This window comes from Chiloscyllium plagiosum, unplaced genomic scaffold, assembly GCF_037043375.1.
Source record: "Chiloscyllium plagiosum isolate Xiang-an unplaced genomic scaffold, Cpla_swu_hap1 HiC_scaffold_22, whole genome shotgun sequence".
Taxonomy (NCBI): domain Eukaryota; kingdom Metazoa; phylum Chordata; class Chondrichthyes; order Orectolobiformes; family Hemiscylliidae; genus Chiloscyllium; species Chiloscyllium plagiosum.
In genome coordinates this window covers 64932475-64956636 of record NW_028270160.1, presented here as the reverse complement: position 1 = coordinate 64956636, position 24162 = coordinate 64932475, and the positions used below count along the sequence as shown (strand labels likewise).

General features: G+C 42.3%; 1 protein-coding gene and 1 pseudogene across 2 annotated transcripts; both read right to left on the bottom strand.

Annotated features, from left to right (window-relative positions):
* Window positions 1-7194: 7194 nt before the first annotated feature.
* LOC148146016 (arylamine N-acetyltransferase, pineal gland isozyme NAT-10-like) lies at window positions 7195-22258 on the bottom strand. 2 transcript variants are annotated; one of them, XM_087999138.1, is made up of 3 exons: window positions 22138-22258; window positions 20863-20915; window positions 7195-9125 (listed from the first exon to the last, which is right to left on the bottom strand). In XM_087999138.1, the coding sequence occupies exons 2-3, from the start codon at window positions 20885-20887 to the stop codon at window positions 8245-8247; spliced, it is 906 nt and encodes a 301-aa protein (XP_087855264.1). In that variant the 5' UTR covers window positions 20888-20915; window positions 22138-22258; the 3' UTR covers window positions 7195-8244. The 2 variants fall into 2 exon arrangements, with proteins under 2 accessions (XP_087855264.1, XP_087855265.1); XM_087999139.1 differs by lacking the exons at window positions 20863-20915; window positions 22138-22258 and adding an exon at window positions 9216-9396.
* LOC148146017 (uncharacterized) lies at window positions 11844-18612 on the bottom strand (annotated as a pseudogene).
* Window positions 22259-24162: the final 1904 nt, after the last annotated feature.

The following is a 24162-nucleotide window of genomic DNA, read 5'->3' as shown; positions in this document are numbered from 1 at the left end:
GTGTTTACCAAATGGGTCTCAACATTGTATAGTGATCCCAAAGCAGTTGTGGTTACCAATGGATTAGGTTCGGATAGCTTCAGTGTGGGTAGGGGCTGCCGTCAGGGATGTCCCCTCTCGCCATTGTTATTTACGCTAATAATTGAACCACTTGCAGAAGCTATATGAGCTGATCCTAATAAAACGGCCCTGAGGATTGGTACAGGTAAACATAAAATTACCCTTTATGCAGATGATGTTCTTCTATTCCTCAGTAACCCTCTGATGTCCATACCTCGCCTCGTCCAAGTTATCAATACATTTAGTGCATTTTCAGGCTATTAAATTAATTTTTCAAAATCGGAGGCTATGCCAATGGGTGGCCTTGCTATGATACCCCGCTTAGCGGATGGATCCCTTTTTCCCTTTCGCTGGTCCCTGGAGGGCTTCTTATATTTAGGCATTTTTATTACTCCAGTATTTGGTCAGTTGTATAAGGCTAATTTTGTGTATTTATTGGAAAGGATAAGGCAGGACCTCCAGCGATGGGGAGACCTACCAATTTCCTGGTTGGGTAGAATAGCACTAATCAAAATGAATGTCCTGCCCCGTCTCCTATATCCTATGAGAATGCTTCCAGTGATGCTGCCGAGGACGACTTTATGTAAATTATATGGCTGGCCGGGTTCCTTTATCTGGAATCATAGGCGGCCCTTCATTAAGCTGAAGAAGCTACAGCTTCCACAGGCAAGGGGTGGATTGGACTTCCCAGACTTTAGGAAATATCAGTTAAGTTCCCTATTAAGTTACATAGCTGATTGGGTCTTGTCTGATCCACAATTAATCTGGTTGGACATCGAGGCCTCTCAAGTAAAATACCCACTTATTAACCTTTTATTTTCAGACAAGAGGAAAATCATTACAGATCACTGTAAAAACCCTATAATACTAAATACAATCAAGGCTTGGAATATAATGCGGCAAAATGAGGGCAATTCACATAAAACATCCCCCTATGCACCGATAGTGGGAGCATGGGGATTCCAACCGGGGTTAACAGATGCCACTTTTAAACTCTGGAGATCCAGGGATATCTCATGTCTAGGGGATCTATTTAAAGACGGGGTCCTGATGTCTTTTGAACAGCTGCATCAGAAATTCGGATTACCCAATGGAGACCTCTTTCGATACTTCCAAATTAGAGATTATATACAGAAGAAGATTACGTTATTAGATAGTCTTTATAAATAAGATAGAGAATGTAGTGTCCTACGACCAGTGGGGGTATCTTCCGTCAGTACTATTTATCATTTACTACATGATGAAGTATCGGGAGATATGGATAATCTGCTTAAAACATGGGATCAGGATTTAGGACTAGAAATCTCTACAGAAACGTGGAATGATATTTGGGAAAATGCTAGAAGAATTACTATTTGTAACAGAACCCAGGCTATCCAGCTGAAGATAGTTCATAGGGCCCATATAGCGCCGGTTCGATTGGCAAAATTTAAGGCAGGGGCATCTCCAATGTGTCCTAAATGCAAAATAGAGGTGGGCACTCTTGTACATTGCTTATGGACCTGTAATAAGATCCGTAGATATTGGACTAAAGTAGCAAGTACCCTGACAGAAATTTTAGGAACGGAAATTAAAGTGGACCCTCTTGGGCTTTTCGAACTTTCCCTCCCTGGACACGTACGGGAAGAGACTATTTTCTATTCTTTCTTTCTGTGCAAGGAAAAATATTTTGGTGAACTGGGCGGCTGAGGTCCCCCCTGGACTTTCAAATTGGCACAGATTAATTATGGAATGTATTCCCCTTGACTTCCTTACAAATATGGTGCACCGAACGACCGAATTATTTTATAAAATATGGCAGCCCTTCTTGAATTACATAAATACACATATTTCGGCTATCCTAACAAGGGCTTTTATTTAATTGAAATTACAAACCTGGCTGGTCCAGGGCCCCTCAGTGGAGGAATCCCGCACAAATACGGGTTTTATTACATCTGATGCTAACACATTCCGAGCATGTAAGAGACTTAAATATACACTCTGGGTAGTTGTAGGTTAGATTAGTAGATAGTTGAGTTTTGTTTGTTTTTTTTTCTTTTTTTCTTTTTTTCATTTTTTTGTTGGTTTTTTTTGTTAAATTTTGGCTATTGTATATTTGAGCTAATTGTATATCAATGTTTATATCTGAGAGTTTTGTTTATTTTTGTAAACTTGTAAAAATGTTAAATTTCTAATAAAAATATCTATATATAAAAAAAATCACACACCAGGTTATAGTCCAACAGGTTTAATTGCAAGTACACTAGCTTCCAAAACCTAATGTGCTTCCAATTAAACTTGTTGGACTATAACCTGGTGTTGTGTGATTTTTCACTTCATGGGTATGGAACTTGGCTCAGTTTCTGTTCGGTGAGTATCTCTCTTGAAGTCTGCCCTGGAGGGTACTTACCTGAAGATCAGAAGCTGAACGTACTTGACTGCTGAAGTATTCCCCGATTGGGAGGGAACATTACTGTCTGGCGATTGTTGCGCAGTGTCCATTCATCCGTTGTCGTAGCATCTGCATGGTCTCACCAATATACCATGGCTTCCATGTTTGGAAGTCGATCTAACAATTCCAATAGATGCTGCAAATGTTCCTTCCACATGTGACTAAAAATCACCAGGTTGTCGATATACACCACACAATTGGAAAATCCCAAAATGACTTTATTAGTCTTTGAAATGTGGCTAGCACATTTTTTCATATTGAATGGCATGAGTTTAGATTGGTATAGTTCACTCAGTGTCACAAAAGCCAAAATTGTGTTCGCTCTTTCAGATAAACCAGTATCCCCTGGTTAAGTCCAACTTAGAAATATAAGTTGCTAGTCTCATCTTCTCAACAGCATTCCAAACGCAGGATAGGATGTAAATCAGATTTTGTAAGTGCATTGATTTTGTGATAGCCCACACATAATTGTCAGGTACCATCTAGTTTTAACGCCATTACTATGGGTGAGCACCTGTCACTGCAATTCACTTTGATTTTGTTGTCTTTGAGCATGCGTTCAATCTCTTTTTGAACCTGTGCCAACTTTCAAAGTTTAAGTCTATAAGGATGTTGCTTAATTGGGACAGCATTTCCCACATCTACATCAAGCATAATTAGATTAGTAGTTCCCCGCTTATCCCCACATATCTTCCCATTTGATTGTAATAACTCTTTCAGGTCATTTTGATTTTCATCTGGAAGGTAACAATAATTTAACCTAAGTTGAGAACTTAATTTAATTTAATTAAATTTAATTTGAGGCATGTCCAATTCTGAATCATCTGAACTTTATACTTCACTCTGTGTTGTAACCAGTAACACATTCACCTTTTGCTTTCCTTCTCTTTCAAAAAAACCTTTTGAGCATATTCACATGGCATACACAGATTTCTTTCTATCTGGTGTTCTTATCAAATAATTCACTCACTCTAACTCCTTTGGATTTGCAACACAAAACTTTGTTTTTAAAGGTTCACCTTCCACTGGAAGTAACCCTAACACTACTTCTGCTAGCAAAATTGTGAATTTTTGATTTCTTGTCAGTTTCCTATTGCATCACATACTGTGCAACTTCTAAATGCTGTCTGGCCAACTCTTCTATTCTATTTAACCTTTCCCTCAAATTTGATACACAGTACAAACAGAATTCCTTTATCCCAAACCTCTGGATAGTCTTGACGAGAAGTCCTCAACATGGTACTTAAAGTTTGCTGCCACCATTCTAATGCTTCCAACAATTCTGGATCCTATTTTTGATTATTATTATTGACACCCTATAGTGTGAAAACAGACCCTTTGGCCCAACAAGTCCACAGTGACCCTCCAAAGAGTAACTCGTCCAGACCCATTCCCTTACCCTATTATCCTATATTTACCCCTGATTAATACACCTTACCTAACGCATCCCTGAACACTATCGGCAACTTAGCATAGCCAATTCACTTCATCTGCACATTTTTGGATTGTGGGAGGAAACTGGAACATCCAGAGAATATGCAAACTCCACACAGCCAGACGCCCAAGGCTGGAATTGAACCTGGGTCCTTACTTTAGGGACTCTATATTAGAATAAAGTAACTCGACAGGAAACCTACCAGAAAAATAGCTACAGTAACTATTACTAATTAACTGTTCTGAAATATCACAAACTCAATTGAGCTTTTTGAGGAAGTTACCAAAACGGTTGGTGATGGCAAAGGTTCCACATGGTAGACTAATTAGTAAAGTTAGATCACATGGGATTCAGGGTAAGCTTACTAATTAGATACATAACTGGCTTAATGGCAGGAGACAGAAAGTAATGGTGAAGGATTCCTTTTTCAGAATGGAGGCCTATGACCAGTGGTGTTCATTTATGTAAACAATTTAGATGAGAATTTCGAAGGCATGGTTAGTAAATTTGTGGATGTCATCAAAATTGTCAGCATAGTGGACTGTGAAGAAAGTTTTCTAAAATTACAAAGGGCTCTTGATCAAATGGGTCAATGGGCTGAAATATGAATAAATCACCTGGACCAGATGGACTACACCCCAGCATTTTAAGGGAGATAGCTAACGAGATAGTGGAGGTGTTAGTGGTGATCTTTCAGGAATCATTAGAATCAGGGAGGTGATGGTGATAGGTTGGAGGGGAGAGCGGGGCAGATAGATGGGAAGAAAGATAGACAGGTAGGACAGTTCAAGAGGGTGGGACCAAATTGGAGGGTTGGATCTGGGATGAGGTGGGAGAAGGGGTGAGGAAGAAATTGGTGAAGTTGACATCGATTCCGTATGGTTGGACAGTTCCAAAGCGGAAGATGAGGCGTTCTTCCTCCAAGTATCAGGTGGCTTCGATTTAACAGTGGAGAAGGCCCAGGACTTGCATGTCCTTGACAGAGTGGATGGGGGAGTTGAAATGTTTGGTGGGTGTGTCCCAGAGATGTTTTCTGAACATTCCATAAGTTGGTGTCCTGTCTCCCAAGTCCAGAGGAGACCACATTGACAGCAATGGACACAGTATCTGGGAAAAGATCTGCCACCCTACCAGCCTATAAAAGTCCCACACAGAACATAGGAAAGCAATCTTGGCCAAACTTTACCAAAAACACCCAGAATGTCTCAGCAGGGACCAAGCAGACTGACAAGTGATACTAGACAGCACTCGCAGACAAGGGAATATACTTCCCAACACCCACTAACAATAGCAGATCAACACAGCTGTCCCAAAGTCCCGAGGGCAGTCTGACAAAAAAGAACAAAATAATTCCACAGCATCATCACAGGACAAAGGTGTCTTTTCTCAGGGTGGCAACTCGTGACCAGTGGAGTTGGACTATAACTTGGTGTTGTGTAATTTTTAACTGGGAAACATAGTTTAATTATACCAGTTCACTTTTACACATATTCTTCTATTGCATTCCATCCACCACTTATTTGCCCATTCTCCGAGCTTGTACAAGTCCTTATACAGCCTCCTTGCTTCCTCACCACGACCTGCCCCTCCACCTATCTGTCATCTGCAAACTTAGCAACATTGCCCTCTCTTACTTTGTCCAGATTGTTAATATATGATGTGAATAGTTATGGTTCCCAGCCACTGACACCTGTTGGACTATAACTTGGTGCTGTGTGATTTTTAACTTTGTACACCCCAGTCCAACACCGGCATCTCCAAATCATGTTTCCCAGGTTATTTTTCCCTCCATGTAGACAAACAAAAACATTGTTTTATATGACTGTTTATTTTATTTGTCGGAGTTTTAAAAGGTTAGACTTTTAAGTAGATCATATGCTGATTGTGTGTAAGTTTACATGAGATTAGCATTTACTTATATGTAACAAATTCTGGATTAGTGGTGCTGGAAAAGCACAGCAATTCAGGCAGCATCCGAGGAGCAGTAAAATCGACGTTTCGGGCAAAAGCCCTTCATCAGGAATACAGGCAGAGAGCCTGAAGGGTGGAGAGATAAGTGAGAGGAGGGTGGGGTGGGGAGAAAGTAGCATGCAGTACAATAGGTGAGTGGGGGAAGGGATGAAGGTGATAGGTCGGGGGGGGGGGCGGCGGGGGAGGGTGGAGTGGATAGGTGGAAAAGAAGATTGGACATGTAGGACTGAGCTGGAAGTTTGGAACTGGGGAGTGAGGTGGGGGAAGGGGAAATGAGGAAACTGGTCAAGTCCACATTGATGCCCTGGGGTTGAAGTGTTCCGAGGCGGAAGATGAGGCGCTCTTCCTCCAGGCGTCTGGTGGTGAGGGAGCGGCGGTGAAGGAGGCCCAGGACCTCCATGTCCTCGGCAGAGTGGGAGGGGGAGTTGAAATGTTGGACCACAGGGCGGTGTGGTTGATTGGTGCGGGTGTCCCGGAGATGTTCTCTAAAGCGCTCTGCTAGGAGGCGTCCAGTCTCCCCAATGTAGAGGAGACCACATCGGGAGCAACGGATACAATAAATGATATTGGTGGATGTGCAGGTAAAACTTTGATGGATGTGGAAGGCTCCTTTGGGGCCTTGGATAGAGGTGAGGGAGGAGGTGTGGGCACAGGTTTTGCAATTCCTGCAGTGGCAGGGGAAGGTGCCAGGACAGGAGGGTGGGTTGTAGGGGGGAGGCGTGGATCTGACCAGGTAGTCACAGAGGGAACGGTCTTTGCGGAAGGCGGGAGGGAAATATATCCCTGGTGGTGGGGTCTGTTTGGAGGTGGCGGAAATGTCAGCGGATGATTTGGTTTATGCGAAGTTTGGTAGGGTGGAAGGTGAGCACCAGGTGGTTCTGTCCTTGTTATGGTTGGAGGGGTGGGATCTGAGGGTGGAGGTGCGAGATGTGGACGAGATTTGTTGGAGGGCATCTTTAACCACGTGGGAAGGGAAATTGAGGTCTCTAAAGAAGGAGGCCATCTGGTGTGTTATATGTAACAAAGCCATTCCTGTAAAGTATGGCAACTCAATCAGTATTATTGGTTCACTTGAGTGCAAGAGATGGCTAAATGTAGGACTGTACACTTTGATTAACTTTTGTAATGGGATTTGAGACTCAATACACTTTCCGAAATGGGTCATAACACACGGTTCCTGGGCACACAGTCAATAACAGATTATAACAGATGAATTTTCAAACAGGTATGCTTCTGAATTCAACATGCACTTAAACATGTCTCAAAGCTATAAAGAACGAGACAAAATTCCTTGAATTAGTCACATTTAATTTATTTGTTAAGATCCTCAGCAAAAGGTATAACTGTATCAAATTGCACAAGGTGGGGTGAAGGTTGAATCGGAGAAAAAAGTGCACTTTTTTTAAATGAAGGAATTAAATGCTGAACTGGTAGTTCATCTGGAAACAGTTATATGTCAGCTTTTAAAAATGTGGAAATCTCTTGGTTTGCCATCAACTTTCTCTCAGGAATGATCACTTTTTTTGCAGAATGCAGTCACCACAGAAATTCCTTCTTCTTGATGTTACTGGATACTACTCCAAGCTTTTGGCTGTCTTTTTCCCCCTGGATCAATACCAGCAGGTTTATAAAGATAGCTTCTCACAGGAGGTTTTTGTACCTGGCTGTTGGATCACAAAAACGACAATCAATTTTTCCCAGAGAATTTTGATGGCTCATTCTCAGATATCCCCATGCTATTCTTTGCTACAGAAATCCTCCCCTGGAGGACACATTACAGATTTAAACTTTTGTTTCAGCAACAAAAGGTATTTGAAAAGCTTCATCACCAGAGATACTTGAAGATCTCAATGTCGGCTATACTTTCTAGTGGATTAATATTCATGTTCAGGTATTTACCCCGAGATAACCTTTCCAAGCTGCTTTAGATAATGCTATTTAGAAATCCCTTAGTAAATTTTCATTTTATAAAGTCCCAGCTTATTTTAAATTATTTTTCTCTGAAAACAAAATCCAAGGCTTTTAATTAGTTGTTGAGATTTTAGATGAGTAGTTTGCATATTATGTCATCAATACAATGGGGAGCAGCATCCTTTGAAACCAGTAAACTGATTTCACTTCACCCCAATAAAACAAAAGGTAAATCTATAAATTGCCATCATTTAGCTATAAAATGATTAATCTTTAAATCTAAAAATTGATTTTTCATGCCTGATATTATTGTACAAGTCCTAATTAAATTACTGATTTATTCCCCAATGAAATTGGTAAACCTGACAGATCTGAACTCCTATAATGCATTAACTTTCAGAAGAGGAAATATGATGCTGGAGATTATTATCTGATGTTATTCAATCAGGAAAAAAGTAAAATTATTCACAGGTGTTATCTTCTTGTCCAAAATCAAGTTGAATGTCTCCTTGATTGCATGTTGTAATTCCTCTTCAGTCAGAGTTACGGAGGTTCTCAGGTCCTTTCCATCTTTCCCATTATAGATCTGTTCAGTGTAGGTTGTACCCTTCAGAGTTTTCATGCCATTTGGGGTTTGATAGCAAACAAAGGATAATTCTTTAAACATGGCCCCAGGAGTTGTTAATAAGTAGGTTAATTTGTCTTCAAAATCCTCAATTCTACAAGGTTTGAGGTCAAAGCAAAACAGTTTTTGGTAGGAAGGTTGGTTCTGCAGGGACTCACTGTTAGTGCTTTGACCTTCAATGTAAATTTTTCTGACAGTTTTATCCATATACCAGATATTGTTATCTTCAGTCAGACGGTATGTACCTGGAAACTGAGTCTGCTCTTTGCCTGATACCAGCTCCAGGGGTTGTCGCATTTGGTTGGATGAAACAAAGCCCACATCAGCCATGTAATGCTTGGAATCAATGGTGACTATGAGGACACAATGAGATGGGTAGGATTCATAAGTATCCTTTGCTGGTTTGTACAATCTTACTGGTATAAACATCACTTCGTACCCCATCTCCTTTAGTACCCACCAGAATAATGCATTATTTTCCACACAGCAACCACCTCGATGCTTCCTCACCATTTTATTAAAGATCGCTTCCATGTTGAGCTCAATTGTTTCTCCACAGTGTGGACTGAGATTTTCATAGGGAATAGATGTGACATGTTTTTCAAGTATTATGCTTAGTGTCTCCAGGTCAGTGTTGTAGGAAGATCCTGTGTAGCCGATTCGTGCAAAATACTCAGAAAGCTTCATCTTCTCTGTGATAAAGAGAATAAGTGAGAAAGAAGAGTAGTAAAGTCCAATATGCATGCAGTCAAAAGCTAGCTACTAATTTTTGGTTTATTTACTTCTTCAATATTTTGACTCTTTACGAGTTTCTTTATGGCTAGTCTTCCGCCTATCCAAATCATGGTCCTGTTACTGCCATGGTCTGGATCACTAACACAACTTCTGTTGATCCATAATGCTAGAGAGACCTGTTCTTTTTCAAAATTACATGTCAGAAATGCTGACTCTTCAATTACTGAAGAAAACATCCTTGCTCTGTAGGTAGAAAAAAAAGAAAATGTGTTGCTTAATGCTAGAAGCTAGTCAACAAACCAGGAACAATTGAAATGAAATGGGATAAAAAGAGTTTCAGCTACTGTGCAAAACTAAAACTCAAACTCAACTGCTTAAATACCAGTGTCAATTCTACCAGTATCATCCTGCAAAATTTTGCAATCTATTCTTCATAAATAACCCAGAGACTTTCTGTATATCTTTTAACTTGATTTGAATTCGCTTCTCTTTTCTAATCTGTCTATTCGTGTTGCATATTCACTTCTCACATTTACTCACTAATAAACTCACTCATTAATCAAGAAAGTCTACTTAAATTGGTTCCTTCTAAACATATATTTATTTCACTTTGAGAGAAAAGATATCCACAACGCAAAGGATTCTTTCTTCAGAAATTTCTAAAGAAAAAAGTAAATATAATGTTTTTGAATCTCCCTTTATCTGGATCATTTCTTCCCATTGTGCTGCTTTTCATTTGATGCTGGATGCACATCCCACAGCACAACTTTGCTCGAAGCTGATCCCAGTCCAGTTTCAGTTCAGCTCCTTCCCTTCTGAATACAGGTTGCAGTAGCCAATGAATCAGAGCCCCCCCCCATACCTGTTAACCATATATTTGATTGCAATCTCTATTGCCTTTTTTTAAACCTTAATTGGCACATGGCTCAGGAAACACTCAATACATTATCAATGTTGAGGTCCTGATTTTTAAATCTTATCTTCAACTTCCCGAATTCACATGGCAGAACATGTGAATGTTCTAATTCTCAGTTCTAATGACAATTTTTAAAAAAATGTGAACCCCAATGACCCAATCTGAAACTTCTTACCCAATGTTCATCTCCAGACAAGAGGATGCTCTTCAAATCTGGCATCACACAGGCAACACTCAGAACTCTTGGTCTCAGCCCAGAGAACAGTATCTATCTCCCTGGCTACACTGTTGCCTATCACTGTTATATTCCTTCCCATTCCCCCCTTCAGTCTGGTGACATCTGACACCACAGATGAAAAAAGCATGGTATTACTTAAACTGAGAATGACTGCAGAATTCGAAGGATCTAGGTGCTTGGGTGCATTAGTCACAACAAGTTAAAATGCAGGTGCAGCATATAATCACAAAATCTAGTGAGATACTATCTTTTATTATCAGAGGAATTGGATGTAAAAATGAGAAATATTAAGCTGCAATTTTACAGGCACTGATGACACCACATCTTGAGATAATGAGGAAAGTTTTCAATCTAACACTGGTAGAGTTGAGAACAAAGTTGAGTCAGTCAGGGCAGGTGGGGACAAAGCAGAAAACAATGTAGGACTAATAAATTAAACTCCATTTATTTCAATGCAAGGGGCCTAACAGGGAAGGCAGATGAATTCAGGGCATGGTTAGGAACATGGGACTGGGATATCATAGCAAATACAGAAACATGGCTCCGGGATGAGCAGGACTGGCAGCTTAATGTTTCAGGATACAAATGCTATAGGTCGGACAGAAAGGGAGGCAAGAGAGGAGGAGGAGTGGAATGTTTGATAAGGAATAGCACTACAGCTGTGCTGAGGGAGGATATTCCCGGAAATACATCCAGGGAATTTATTTGGGTGGAACTGAGAAATAAGAAAGTGATGATCACCTTATTGGGATTGTATTATAGACTCCCTAATAGTCAGAGGGAAATTGAGAAACAAACTTGTAAGGAGATCTCAGCTATCTGTAAGATAGACCGGAACTGCCATAGTGTGAGAACAAAACTCACTCACAATTCAGCCTGAGACAAAGCCTTGGAAACAAGAAGATTTTATTCCTTATGGCCATGCAAGAACAGGCGTTTGCTCAAGCAATCAGGCTAGCAATAGCGCAAATTACAAAGCATGTAAGCATTCTTTATTCAGTTTGCAAGTTGCGGAATCATGCCTCCCTTTTCCCATTCGTCTAGTCTTATCCTATCATAAGCCGCTACTTCGCTTGTTTTTCTTTAATTTCCCTTATCTGACTACCCTGCAGTCCTTGTCCTTGTTTGTTACCCTGTCTGTTATTTTATCCAGTTCCCCTTCTCATATTGCAAAATGCGAATATAGCTTATTGCGAAATGTCCCTACTGCTTCTTTTGGTGTCAGCTACGACACTTTAAAGTTATTTCTTAGTTTAAAACTATTTCTGAAACAAAAACCTCTATATTCGTTAAAATCTTAACTTTAAGTATGCTGCAAGAATCCCGCGACCGTTTGTGTAATGTTCCCCTTCCCCCCCCCACAACACCCCCTCACCTATCTGCAAAAACAACATCTCTAACCACCACCACCTGCAGAAACTACATTTCTAATCTCCCACAATTCCCCCTTTTTCTTTTTCTCTAACTGTTGTTTCTGCACGTGAGTCTCCTTTAATTCATTTTCTTATGTTCTGCCCTCTTACACCTTTTGGCGATGAGGTTTACAATCTGAGACACGGTATCATTTTACATTTGTGTTTTTCGTCTCTCGAACTCTAGGAGCGTTCTTTGACTTTCCCTTTGTTGCATATCACCTGTTGATTGTAAAAGCACCTGATGATGTATTTGGGTTCCTTCCCCAAGGGATGTCATCAGTCGGCTCATTACCCATTTTAGGACATTGAACCCTACCACCAGACCCACTAATATCAATAATCCATAGACAGCCAGATTGACTAACCACCTTCCCCAATTAGTGCACCTTCCCCTTTCTCTGCCAGAATATAATCTAGAGCCATCCTGTTCTGAAGAGTCGTTAGCCTAGTGGCAATCATTTCGGTCGTTATGGCTGCTATTTGGGATTGGGTTTCGGCCAATGCAGCAGCAGTATTGTTGGCCAACTCTTCCATGGAAGTCGCCAACATTTGTATTTCTCCTCCTGCTCGAGCGGTCCCAGACATAGGTATCAAAGTCCAGAGGAGGCGATCTCCTTCGGTTACTTTCCGGGGTACTCGCCTTCCTCCCTGTTTATTTTGAGGTATTTTTGGGGCTCTCTTTAACAGCCTCATATGGGGAATTATGTAGGCAAGATAGCAGCAGCCACTCCAAACTTTCTGGTTTTGAGGCAGTGTTTGATCAACATCATAACATGCATGCATTCCTATACATTCGGTCACGCGAATGTATTTTACCCCGGGAATAAATGGATAGGCCTTCAGGCCGCATTCCCAATATGTTCCGTTTAATATTCGGGGAATGGTCGTGGCAGTGGCTTGGCTGGTGTGGACACAAGATGATTTTCCTAATCGGAAGGGTGCGGTATCATTCTGATTACAGGAAACAAGTGGTAATTACTGCTCCTCTCGGTGGGGAAACTCTAAGGCCATGGATAGCACCCAGAGTTTTCGGGGCTGGTCGAGTGAACCATCTCGCAAAGTTATAATTACCCCTGTCAGATCTCCAGTTTGTATTGTTTGAGCAGGAGTCAAATTGTTGTACATCGTACACTTCTCTTTTGGTAAGTGGTATTACCGTGAGAGGAATTCCGGATTCCCCATGGTGTAGGATCTCCGCACGTTCCCAACAGTCGGTATGCCCCTTTAGTTTAGCATAATTCTGACAAAGCGGTAAAACGATTTTTCCCACCCACCTTGGCAGCTAACGCCAATATTATCGTGACAATATAAAGCTGACCACTCATTACACAGCCCTATCTGTCTATTCCCTAACCCTCTGTATGCCAGGGAGGAGTGAGTCCATGCAACACGAACAATTGTTTTGGGATACAGTTTTTTAACCAATACTTTATTGTCTCTTATCTCAGTCCATTCTTTTTGCTCAGCTTGACTTTCAGAGGGTTGTCTGTAGGATAAGCTTGCCGCTCTGCCAAAGGGGAAGGAGCGTCCACGAGGCCCTCAACATGAGTATGATGACTCCACCCTTTTTCAGCAGTTCAGATGGCTGTTTTAGTAGTCAGGAGGGTTAGGAATGGTCCCTCCCAGCTTGGGTGCAGTTTGGTATCATCCGAGGTTTTGATCAGGACCCAATCACCCGGTCATATCCAATGTATGGCAAACTCAAGTGGAAGTGTCTGGGTCAACAGACCCTTCTTCCTAAGGACAGACAAAGAAGAACCAAGCGCCACAATATCGGTTTTTTTTAAACTTATCATTAAACTCTACAGTTGGTAATTGTCCTGTCACTTCCTCATCATTTCTTCTAATTAGGGTTGGCTCAAAAATAGGCACCAAGAATTCTTCGAGGAGAAAGTGAGGGCTGCAGATGCTGGAGATCAGAGCTGAAAATGTGTTGCTGGAAAAGCACAGCAGGTCAGGCAGCATCCAAGGAACAGGGGAATCGACGTTTCGGGCATAAGACCTTCTTCAAGAATGAGGAATGAGGAACGTTTCAGAGAGACAGGCCACCTACTTGTGGAATGTTTCAGAGAACACCTCTGGGACAACCGGACCAACCAACCCAACCACCCCGTGGCTCAACATTTCAACTCCCCCTCCCACTCCACCAAGGACATGCAGGTCCTTGGACTCCTCCATCGCCAGACCATGGCAACACGACGGTTGGAGGAAGAGCGCCTCATCTTCTGCCTGGGAACCCTCCAACCACAAGGAATGAACTCAGATTTCTCCAGTTTCCTCATTTCCCCTCCCCCCACCTTGTTTCAGTCAAATCCCTCGAACTCAGCACCGCCTTCCTAACCTGCAATCTTCTTCCTGACCTCTCCGCCCCCATCCCACTCTGGCCTATCACCCTCACCTTGACCTCCCTCCACCTATCGCCTTTCCAAAACCCCTCCCCCAACTCCCTTCTCCCTACCTTTTATCTTAGCCTGCTGGACACACTTTCCTCATTCCTGAAGAAGGGCTTATGCCCGAAACGTCGATTCTCCTGTTCCTTGGATGCTGCCTGACCTGCTGCGCTTTTCCAGCAATACATTTTCAACCAAGAATTCTTCGCATTTTACTCCTGAAACCCTGAGATTCTTGTTAGTCAATTTAACACCGGTAGGTCTAAAACTTAGGGATGAATATGCCGCTCCCCTGTCCACCAAAAATACTGCCTCCTCCCCTTCAGGTCCCACCTTCAGATTTATCAAGGGTTCCTGGTGGGTTTCAGGAGGAAGGAACCCCTGACTCCCCTATTCCTCATCGAAGGTCATTAGGGAAACGGTTTCCCTTTCTCGTGCTAATCCCAGGCATTCCCGCTTAAAAAGCCCCACTTTTCCGCAATGGTAACATCCTGCCTGTTGCCTCCTTCCCCGGATGTCTGACCTTTGTCTTTCGTGTCCTCCCCTATCCTTCCTGTTATCCCCGATCCCAGCCTCCTTTTTGTTATTTCTTCTACTGCCGCCACCATCATTTTGGCTTTCTGTTTCTGCTTCTCGTCTTCCCTTTTCACATACACTTTCTGTGCCTCACATGACAGCACTTCCATCCGTCTTTCACTCCATCCATCTAATTTCTGTTATTTCTTTTGTATGTCCGGCCATGATTTAGTAACAACATCTCTAAGTTTCTGAGTTTAAAACTATTTCTTAAACAAAAACCTCTATATTAGTTAAAATCTTAACCTTAAGTATGCTGCAAGAATCCCGCGACCGTTTGTGTAATGTTCCCCTTCCCCTCCGCCCACAACACCCCCTCACCCATCTGCAAAAACAACATCTCAACCACCACCACCTGCAGAAACTACATTTCTAATCTCCCACAATAGTGTTAAGGGTTTAGATGGAGAAGAATTTGTTACGTGTGTACAAGACAATTTTCTGATTCAGTGTGTGGATGTACCGACTAGAGAAGATGCAAAACTTGAGCTATTCTTGGGAAATAAGGCAGGGCAGGTGACTGAGGTGTCAGTGGGGGAGCACTTTGGGGCCAGTGACCATAATTCTATTCGTTTTAAAATTGTGATGGAAAAGGATAGACCAGACCTAAAATTTGAAGTTCTAAATTGGAGAAAGGCCAATTTTGACGGTATTAGGCAAGAACTTTCGAAAGCTGATTGGAGGCAGATGTTCGCAGGTAAAGGGACGGCTGGAAAATGGGAAGCCTTCAGAAATGAGATAACAAGAATCCAGCGAAAGTATATTCCTGTCAGGGTGAAAGGAAAGGAAAGGGTGGTAGCTATTGCGAATGCTGGATGACTAAAGAAATTGAGGGTTTGGTGAAGAAAAAGAAGGAAGCATATGTAAGGTATAGACAGGATAGATCGAGTGAATCCTTAGAAGAGTCTAAAGGAAGTAGGAGTATACTTAAGAGGGAAATCAGGTGGGCAAAAAGGGGACAAGAGATAGCTTTGGCAAATAGAATTAAGGAGAATCCAAAGAGTTTTTACAAATACATTAAGGACAAAAGGGTAACTAGGGAGAGAATAGGGCCCCTTAAAGATCAGCAAGGCAGCTTTTGTGTGGTGCCGCTGAAAATGGAGGAGATACTAAATGAGTATTTTGCATCAGTATTTACTGTGGAAAAGAATATGGAAGGTCGAGAATGTAGGGAAATAGATGGTGACATCTTACAAAATGTCCATATTACAGAGGAGGAAGTGCTGGATGTCTTGAAATGGGTAAAGGTGGATAAATCCCTAGGACCTGATCAGGTGTACCCTAGAACTCCGTGGGAAGCTAGAGAAGTGATTGCTGGTCCTCTTGCTGAGATATTTGTATCACCGATTGTCACAGGTGAGGTGCCGGAAGACTAGAGGTTGGCTAACGTGGTACCATTGTTTAAGAAGGATGGTAAGGACAAGCCAGGGAACTATAGACCGGTGAGCCTGACCTCGGTGATTGGCAAGTTGTTGGAAGGAATCCTGAGGGTCAGGATGTACATTTATTTGAAAAGGCAAGGACTGATTAGGAATAGTCAACATGGCTTTGTGCATGGAAAATCATGTCTCACAAACTTGATTGAGTTTTTTGAGGAAGTAACAAAGAGGATTGATGAGGGCAGAGCAGTAGATGTGATCTATATGGACTTCAGTGAGGTTTCGACAAGGATCCCCATGGGAGACTGATCAGCAAGGTGAGACCTCACAGAATACAAGGAGAACTAGCCATTTGGATATAGAACTGGCTCAAATGTAGAAGACAGAGGGTGGTGGTGGAGGGTTGGTTTTCAGACTGGAGGCCTGTGACCAGTGGAGTGCCACAAGGATCAGTGCTGGGTCGTCTACTTTTTGTCATTTACATAAATGATTTGGATGCGAGCATAAAAAGGTACAGTTAGTAAGTTTGCAGATGACAACAAAATTTGAGCTGTAGTGGACAGCAAATAGGGTTACCTCAGATTACAACAGGATCTTAACAAAATGGGCCAATGGGCTGAGAAATAGCAAATGGAGTTTAATTTAAATAAATGTGAGGTGCTGCATTTTGGGAAAGCAAATCTTAGCAGGACTTATCCACTTAATGGTAAGGTCCTAGGGAGTGTTGTTGAATAAAGAGACCTGAGAGTGCAGGTTCATAGCTTCTTGAAAGTGAAGTTGAAGGTAGATTGGTTAGTGAAGGCGGGTTTTGGTAAGCTTTCCTTTATTTGCCAGAGTATTGAGTACAGGAGTGGGGAAGTCATGTTGCGACTGTTGGAATATTAAAGTAGATTCCCTACAGTGTGGAAACAGGCCCTTCGGCCTACAAGTCCACACCGACCCTCTGAAGAGCAACCCACCCACACCTATTCCCCTATATTCACGACTGACTAATACACCTAACACTATGGGCATGGCTAACTTACTTAACCTGCACATCTTTGGACTATGGGAGGAAACCGGAGCACCCGGAGGAAATCCACGCAGACTCGAGGAGAATGTGCAAACTCCACACAGACAGTTGCCCGAGGCAGTAATTGAACCTGGGCCCTGGCACTGAGGCATCAGTGCTAATCACTGAATATTGCGTGCAATTCTGGTCTCTTTCCTATTGGAAAGATGTTGTAAAATTGAAAGGGTTCAGAAAAGATTTACAGGGATGTTGTCAGGGTTGGAGGATTTGATCTATAGGGAGAGGCTTAACAGGGTAGGGCTGTTTTCCCTGGAGCATTGGAGGCTGAGAGGTGACCTTACAGAGGTTTATAAAATCATGAGGGGCATGGATAGGATAAATAGACAAATTCTTTTCCCTGGGGTCGGGGAGTCCAGAACGAGAGGGCATAGGTTTAGGGTGAGAGGCCTAAAAGAGACCGAAGGTGCAACGTTTTCACACAGAGGGCGTACATGTATGGAATGAGCTGCCAGAGGAAGTGGTGGAGGCTGGTACAATTGCAACATTTAAGAGGCATTTGGATGGGTATATGAATAGGAAGGGTTTGGAGGGATATGGGCCAGGTGCTAGCAGGTGGAATTAGATTGGGTTGGGATAGCCGGTAGGCATGGATGGGTTGGACTGAAGGGTCTGTTTCCATCCTGTACATCTCTATAAATCTATGAGTAATCAATGTCTTATTTAAAGTGTACAAGATTGTGAATAGTTTTGATAAGGTAGTCATAAAAGAATACTTCATCTTGTAGGTGAATCCAGATCAAGGGGCCACTGTTAAAAAGTATGAGTTGCCTTTTTAGGATAGAGGTAAAGAGAATTTGTCTTCTGTCTAAGGGTTGTGCAACTTTGAGCTTCTCTCCTACCGAAGACAGTGGAGGTAGGGGCAATTAGTATATTTTTAAAAAATATATATTTTTACTGAAACAGACTTCTTAATAGTACAAATAATAAACAATACAATTCAAAGCAGTACAAAAAAAAGTTTAAAATCCCAACACACCCTCATGTACAAATGTATAAACATTGATAGAAAAAAACCAAACTAGCTATTTAGCTAAATAAATAATAGCCAAACTAATAAATAAATAAATAAAAATAACTCAGCCAGACAAGACACTTATGTTCACAGTTCCTCCTTCCCGGATATTGGACTCGTCAAACACAATTGTTACGGCTATATTAAAGCCCTTGTTAGTGTGGCTAATAAGTCTGCGTCCAGGTATTCCAAAAAGGACTGCCATGTCTTTATAAAAATTCTCAGTTTTGTGGTGTACCAGATTTGTGAGAAAATCCAGGGGAATATGCTCCACAGCAATCTTCTGCCAACCTAGCAAAATATTCTTTTTTTGCGCAGAAAGTGAGGATACTGAAAAGATGTTTCTTCTGCACGACTGCAGAGAACACACTGGGCAGACCCAGAAGGAGCGAGATAGGGTCCTTTTCCACCCTTACACCCAAAATCCTCTCCACTGCACCCGCCATAGCACTCCAATATATTTGAAGCCTACCACAAGACCAGAGACAATGGGTAAGAGTGCCATACAGACCTTGCATTTGGGATATGAAGATAGCCCTGGTTTGAATTTTGACAAACAATCCGGAGCCAAGTGGACCCTGTGGAGAATCGTCAACTGTAAAGCATGGGTCCTATTGCAAATTGATATCTTTCTTGCATTTTCCCAAATATCTTCCAACGCCTTAGAGGAGACTTCACACCTAGCTCTCTCTCCTACACCCTGCAGAGGGGATCGAACTCATCTGAGGGGGCACCCCCCAATTGATGATATAAAGTACTGACAAAGTATAGTCTTAGCACTGAGCACATCCCCCCCAAGTCGGATTTGTAGAGATCAATCAAAAGTGTAGTTTTAAAAAAAATAAAAACCCTAACTTGGAAAAAATCGAAAGGTCCCTATTAGATAGCTTGTATTTCCATACTAACTGTTCGAAGGACATCATTACATCTCCCTCAAATAAATCCCCCATGCAAGACACACCCCTCACTGCCCAATGTTTAAATCCTGAATCTATCAACCCTGGTTGAAAACCCAGCATACTCACTAAAAGGTGTAAAAGATGTTTTGCCAATATTGCCTTCCCTCTGTCAAATTGCCCTCCATGCTTTAACAGTATTGATGACTATTTAACAGTTAGGGGTTATGGCAATATTCCCTAACTGTCCTCATTTTGTCCAAAAACAGCAAACTGGTAAGGGGCCACCTTGCCTGGGAGGCTTTGATATCTAACCATATTGAAAGAGGATCCCCACAGGCCCAATCACTCGCTTAGGACAAAAGTGAATTAGTTGGTAATTTTTAATGTCTGGTCCACTCCCTCCCCCCTCCCCCCCCACCCCCCCAACCTGTGAGGCAGTTGCAGTTTAGCTAATGTAATGAGGGGCCACTTACAAAGCCAAATAAAGGAGCTGAACCAGCCATTCAGCCTCCTGAATATTTGCTTATTGAAAGTCAGGGGGAGCATCCGTATAGGTATAGCAAACGGAGGAGAATATTCACCTTAATAAGCACTATCTGAGCCAACCACAAGATCAGAAGTGCCTCCCATCTTTGAAGGGATTGTTTGATTTTGTCAAATTGAATAAAATTGACTTAGAACAACCTATCCAGAACTGGAGTAATGAATATGCCCAAATACACAAAATCTCCCCAGAGACTACTTAAATGGGAATCAATATTGGCCCTCAAGAGCTAGCTCCTTCGTAAGACCACCAATAGTTATACGTAGGTATGCCCCTAAAAAGGTGCCAAATGCACAGATGCAATGTATCAGGTGAGGCACTGAAACTGCTGGGACTTGACAAAAAAAATTAGGACATCAGTTCAAATCTCCCCCTATAATGATGTGCCGGGACTCAAGACTTATCAGTTTAGAAAAAGCTTCTACCAAAATTTAAGGGAATGAGCTGGGGGCAATAAACATTAAAACACCATATTCTTCCCCATTTATCAAAGCTTTAAGAATTACAAACCTCCCGTCTGTGTCTTTAACACACTCTAGTAACTTAAATGAGAGATTCTTCCTTACCAATATAGCCACTCCATTACTTCTGGTATTAATTGATGAAAGATAAACTCAATCAAAACCATTCTGCTGTAATTTCAAAAGCTCCCTATCATCCAAGTGTGTCTCCTGTAACAAAACAATATCCAGCTTCTCTTTCTAAGGTTCAAATGTACCTTCTTCCTCTTAATTGGTGGGTGACTTCCCTCAATATTCCAGGTACACCATTTAATCAAGTCATTAGCATAACCTTCTGCAGTAACATTCCAGAAAGGAGAAACTTGAACCGCAAGTCACTGAGCCTTAGTGTCGCATGATCCATCGAGCATAAAAACTACACAAACTAAAACCACATGTAACAAACCTACAAAACTATTAAAAACAAAATCCAAACCAACAGATAAAGCACCAATAGTGCTTTAGAATAGGGGGATTCACCCCTGCCCATAAGTCGGCATCTAGCCAGCCCACCCATTTTCTCTTTTTCTTGCTAGAGCTGCACCATGAACACAAGCAGAAAAAGAGTAAACACACCATAGAATAGCTATATTAATAAAGAAAACATTGTTAAAGAAAAAAAAGGGTGAACACACCACCCATTCTTTGGTATATCTTAACGTAGAAAATGGTATCTTTGGTATGTACAGTCTATGCTCTCAATTCTAGTTTGATACCAAAGAGAAACAGCATCAGAACCAGGATTGGTCTTACCACCACACACTGGTGTCTCCGACATACTTCCGGCACTTCAGTTACTTCTTCACCTGTTGATGTAAAAGCACCAGTGAGTTCTGGATTTCAGAAATTCAATTCCATCAATTTCGGAAAGGGATATGGGGCAAATGGAAGCAAACGTCACAAGTTTCACTGTGCTTTGGATACGTTGAGTAGACAAATGCATAGCAGATGATGTATAATGTGGGTAAGGGGTAGATGCAGAGACCTTGGTGTTCTTGTGCACCAGTAGCTAAAAAGCTGCACGCAGGTGCAGGAAGAAGGCCTGTCCATCTTCCTTCCTACCTATCCACTCCACCCTCATCGCTGAAATATCACCTTCTATCCCCACCTTCATCTGCCTATCAGATTCCCAGCTACACTTCCCCTGCCTCACCACCCCCCCTCCCATTTATCTCTCAGTACCCTGGCCCATTCCTGATGAAGGACTTTGCCTGAAATGAGGATTTTCCTGCTCCTCGGATGTTGCCAGATTTGCTGTGCTTTTCCAGCACCACACTCTATTCTGATCTGTGGCATCTGTAGCCCTCACTTTCTCATATGGGAGTTGGGAGATCGTGTTGCGGCTGTCCAGGACATTGGTTAGGCCACTTTTGGAATAATGTATGCAGTTCTGGTCTCCCTCCTATTGGAAGAATGTTTTGAAACTTGAAAGGGTTCAGAAAAGATTTACAAATATGTTGCCAGGGTTGGAGGATTTGAGCTACAGGGAGAGGTTGAATACGCTGGGGCTGTTTTCCCTGGAACATCAGAGGGGTGACCTTATAGAGGTTTATAAAATCATGAATAGCATAGACAGGATAAATAGACAAGGTCTTTTCCCTGGGGTGGGGGATGTCCAGAACTAGAGGACATAGCTTTAGGGTGAGAGGGGAAAATTTTAAAAGGGACCTAAGGGGTAACTTTTTAAAACAAAAAGTGGGTGGTGCGCGTATGGAATGAGTTGCTGGAGGAAGTGGTGGAGGCTAATACAATTACAACGTACACATCCAGATGCCTTTTAAATATGAATAGGAAGGGTTTAAGGGGATGTGGGCCAAATGCTGACAAATTGCACTCGATTAGGGTCAGATATCTGGTCGATAAGGACGAGTTGGACCGAAGTTAGTTTCCTTGCTGTACATCTGTCTGACGATCTGCTCTTTGATCCTGCTCTGCCACTCAACAAAATCATAACTCAAAATCTACCACCCCAATTCCACTCTCCCTATGTCCCTCAAATCCCAAAAAGCGAGCAATCTCTGAATTTACTTGATAGTCGAACAGCCATAGCTCTCTAAGACTGTGGTTCCAAAGATTCACAAATCAGTGAAGAAATCTCATCTCAATGATTCATTCCATATTCTCAAACTGAGTCCTTGCTATCAAATCGCGTTGAATATAAAAAAGTGAGATGTCCTCAGAAATGGGGTTGCTCTTTCCGCCAAACCCCTGGTCTCTGGGACAGACCACCGGGAGATCTTCAGTTGCCGCTGTAAAAGCGTCAGTGAGATCTGCAATTCAGAAATTCACTTTCATTCAGATAGAATGAGGTGTCGCTGTTGGACACTGGGCTGGACAAGTTAGAATTTACACAACACCAGGTTATAGTTATTGTCCAACAGGTTTATTGGAAGTGGTTGATTTCGGGGCGTTGCTCCTTCATCAGGTGTTGGACTCTGGTATTGTGTGATCTTTAACTTATCCAGATAGAAAACAGAGCTTTTGAAGCATTAATAGACGGACCCAGAGATAGAGCATTAAACAGTGCTAAAATATTGCACCCGAATTCTGTTTTCATTTGTTTGTGAAATCTGAATGAGAAATGAGCCAGACATTTAACGACTCTTAAAGTCGAACACTCTCGGCCAAGTGAGAAACAAGCAGAAGATGCAGGCTCACAGTAACCGCAAAGCCCATCGCACGAAAATATTCAATCTTTCCACCACTTCTTTTAATAGTCAACAGAACCTTCTGGTTTAATTTTCATTAATGATGTGAATCTGATCGAACTCTCATAAGAGGCACCTCCAGTTTATTGCACACAGGAACCCTTCAAACTCCAGAACAATGTGATCTTCCCTGAATTAATCGATCTGTGCTGTTTCGCTAAATGGCCTTCAACTAACTCGCTTTGCGATTTAAAAAGGAAGTTTGCTCAGCACAAAAAATGTTGGAGCAAAACCTGCCCGACAACTTGATGACATCAGATGATTTACCGACATATTAAAGCTGATCTCACATAAAGTCCTATACAATACGCGGTGTCATCGAGTGACACAAACAGAATTTTCGAGACAGGGAGAAAGTGAGGACTGCAGATGCTGGAGACCAGAGCTTAAACATTTTCGAGACACCGACTGAGAGCGAACAGGGACACAGCAGCACACTAAACCAGCCCAAACCCCGACACCTGAATTCGGGATCACTTACTTTGATAAAATGGGACTGGAAAATATTTACCTCCAAGTCAGCAAATCCAATATGTAGCAATCTCCTCCTCGCTCCAACCCAGCCAACGATCTGAACAGAGTGTGCTCTGCCTGATTCGACTGTCACGGAAGGAATATCTCACAAACTGGAATCAAACTCTCTATAAGTTGCACAAACAAATGACTAAACTGACTCAGGAATCGGAAACAGGGAGAGAAAGGAGACGAACTGTCCACGGGCTAAATTACGAAACAAATTAAAGGGGCTCGAGGCAATTACACAAAGATCCAGACATGACATGTCGGACTAAATCTGAAAAATGTGTTGCTGGAAAAGCGCAGCAGGTCAGGCAGCATCCAAGGAGCAGGAGAATCGACGTTTCGGGCATGAGCCCTTCTTCAGGAGTGAGGAAGGTGTGCCCAGCAGGCTAAGATAAAAGGTAGGGAGGGGGGCCTTGGGGGAGGGGCGTTGGGAATGCGATAGGTGGAAGGAGGTTAAGGTGAGGGTGATAGGCCTAGAGGGGGTGGGGGTGGAAGAAGATTGCAGGTCAAGAAGGCGGTGCTGAGTCCGAGGGTTGGGACTGAGAAAAGGTGGGGGGAGGGGAAATGAAAAAGCTGGAGAAATCTGCATTCATCCCTTGTGGTTGGAGGGTTCCTAGGGGGAAGATGAGGCGCTCTTCCTCCAGGCTACCTTTTATCTTAGCCTGCTTGGCACACCCTTCTCATTCCTGAAGAAGGGCTTATGCCCGAAACGTCGATTCTCCTGCTCATTGGATGCTGCCAGCAACACATTTTTCAGCTCTGATTTCCAGCATCTGCAGTCCTCACTTTCTCCATGTCTGACTATATACCGGGTCCACAACAC

What these genes read in the sequence shown, in the direction of transcription:
- LOC148146016 (XM_087999138.1), bottom strand. Translation starts at nt 20,887, where the DNA reads ATGTCGGAGACACCAGTGTGTGGTG. An exon ending in GGAGACACCAGTGTGTGGTG is followed by an intron (nt 9,126 to 20,862) that starts GTAAGACCAATC and finishes TCTTTATCACAG; the next exon opens with AGAAGATGAAGCTTTCTGAG.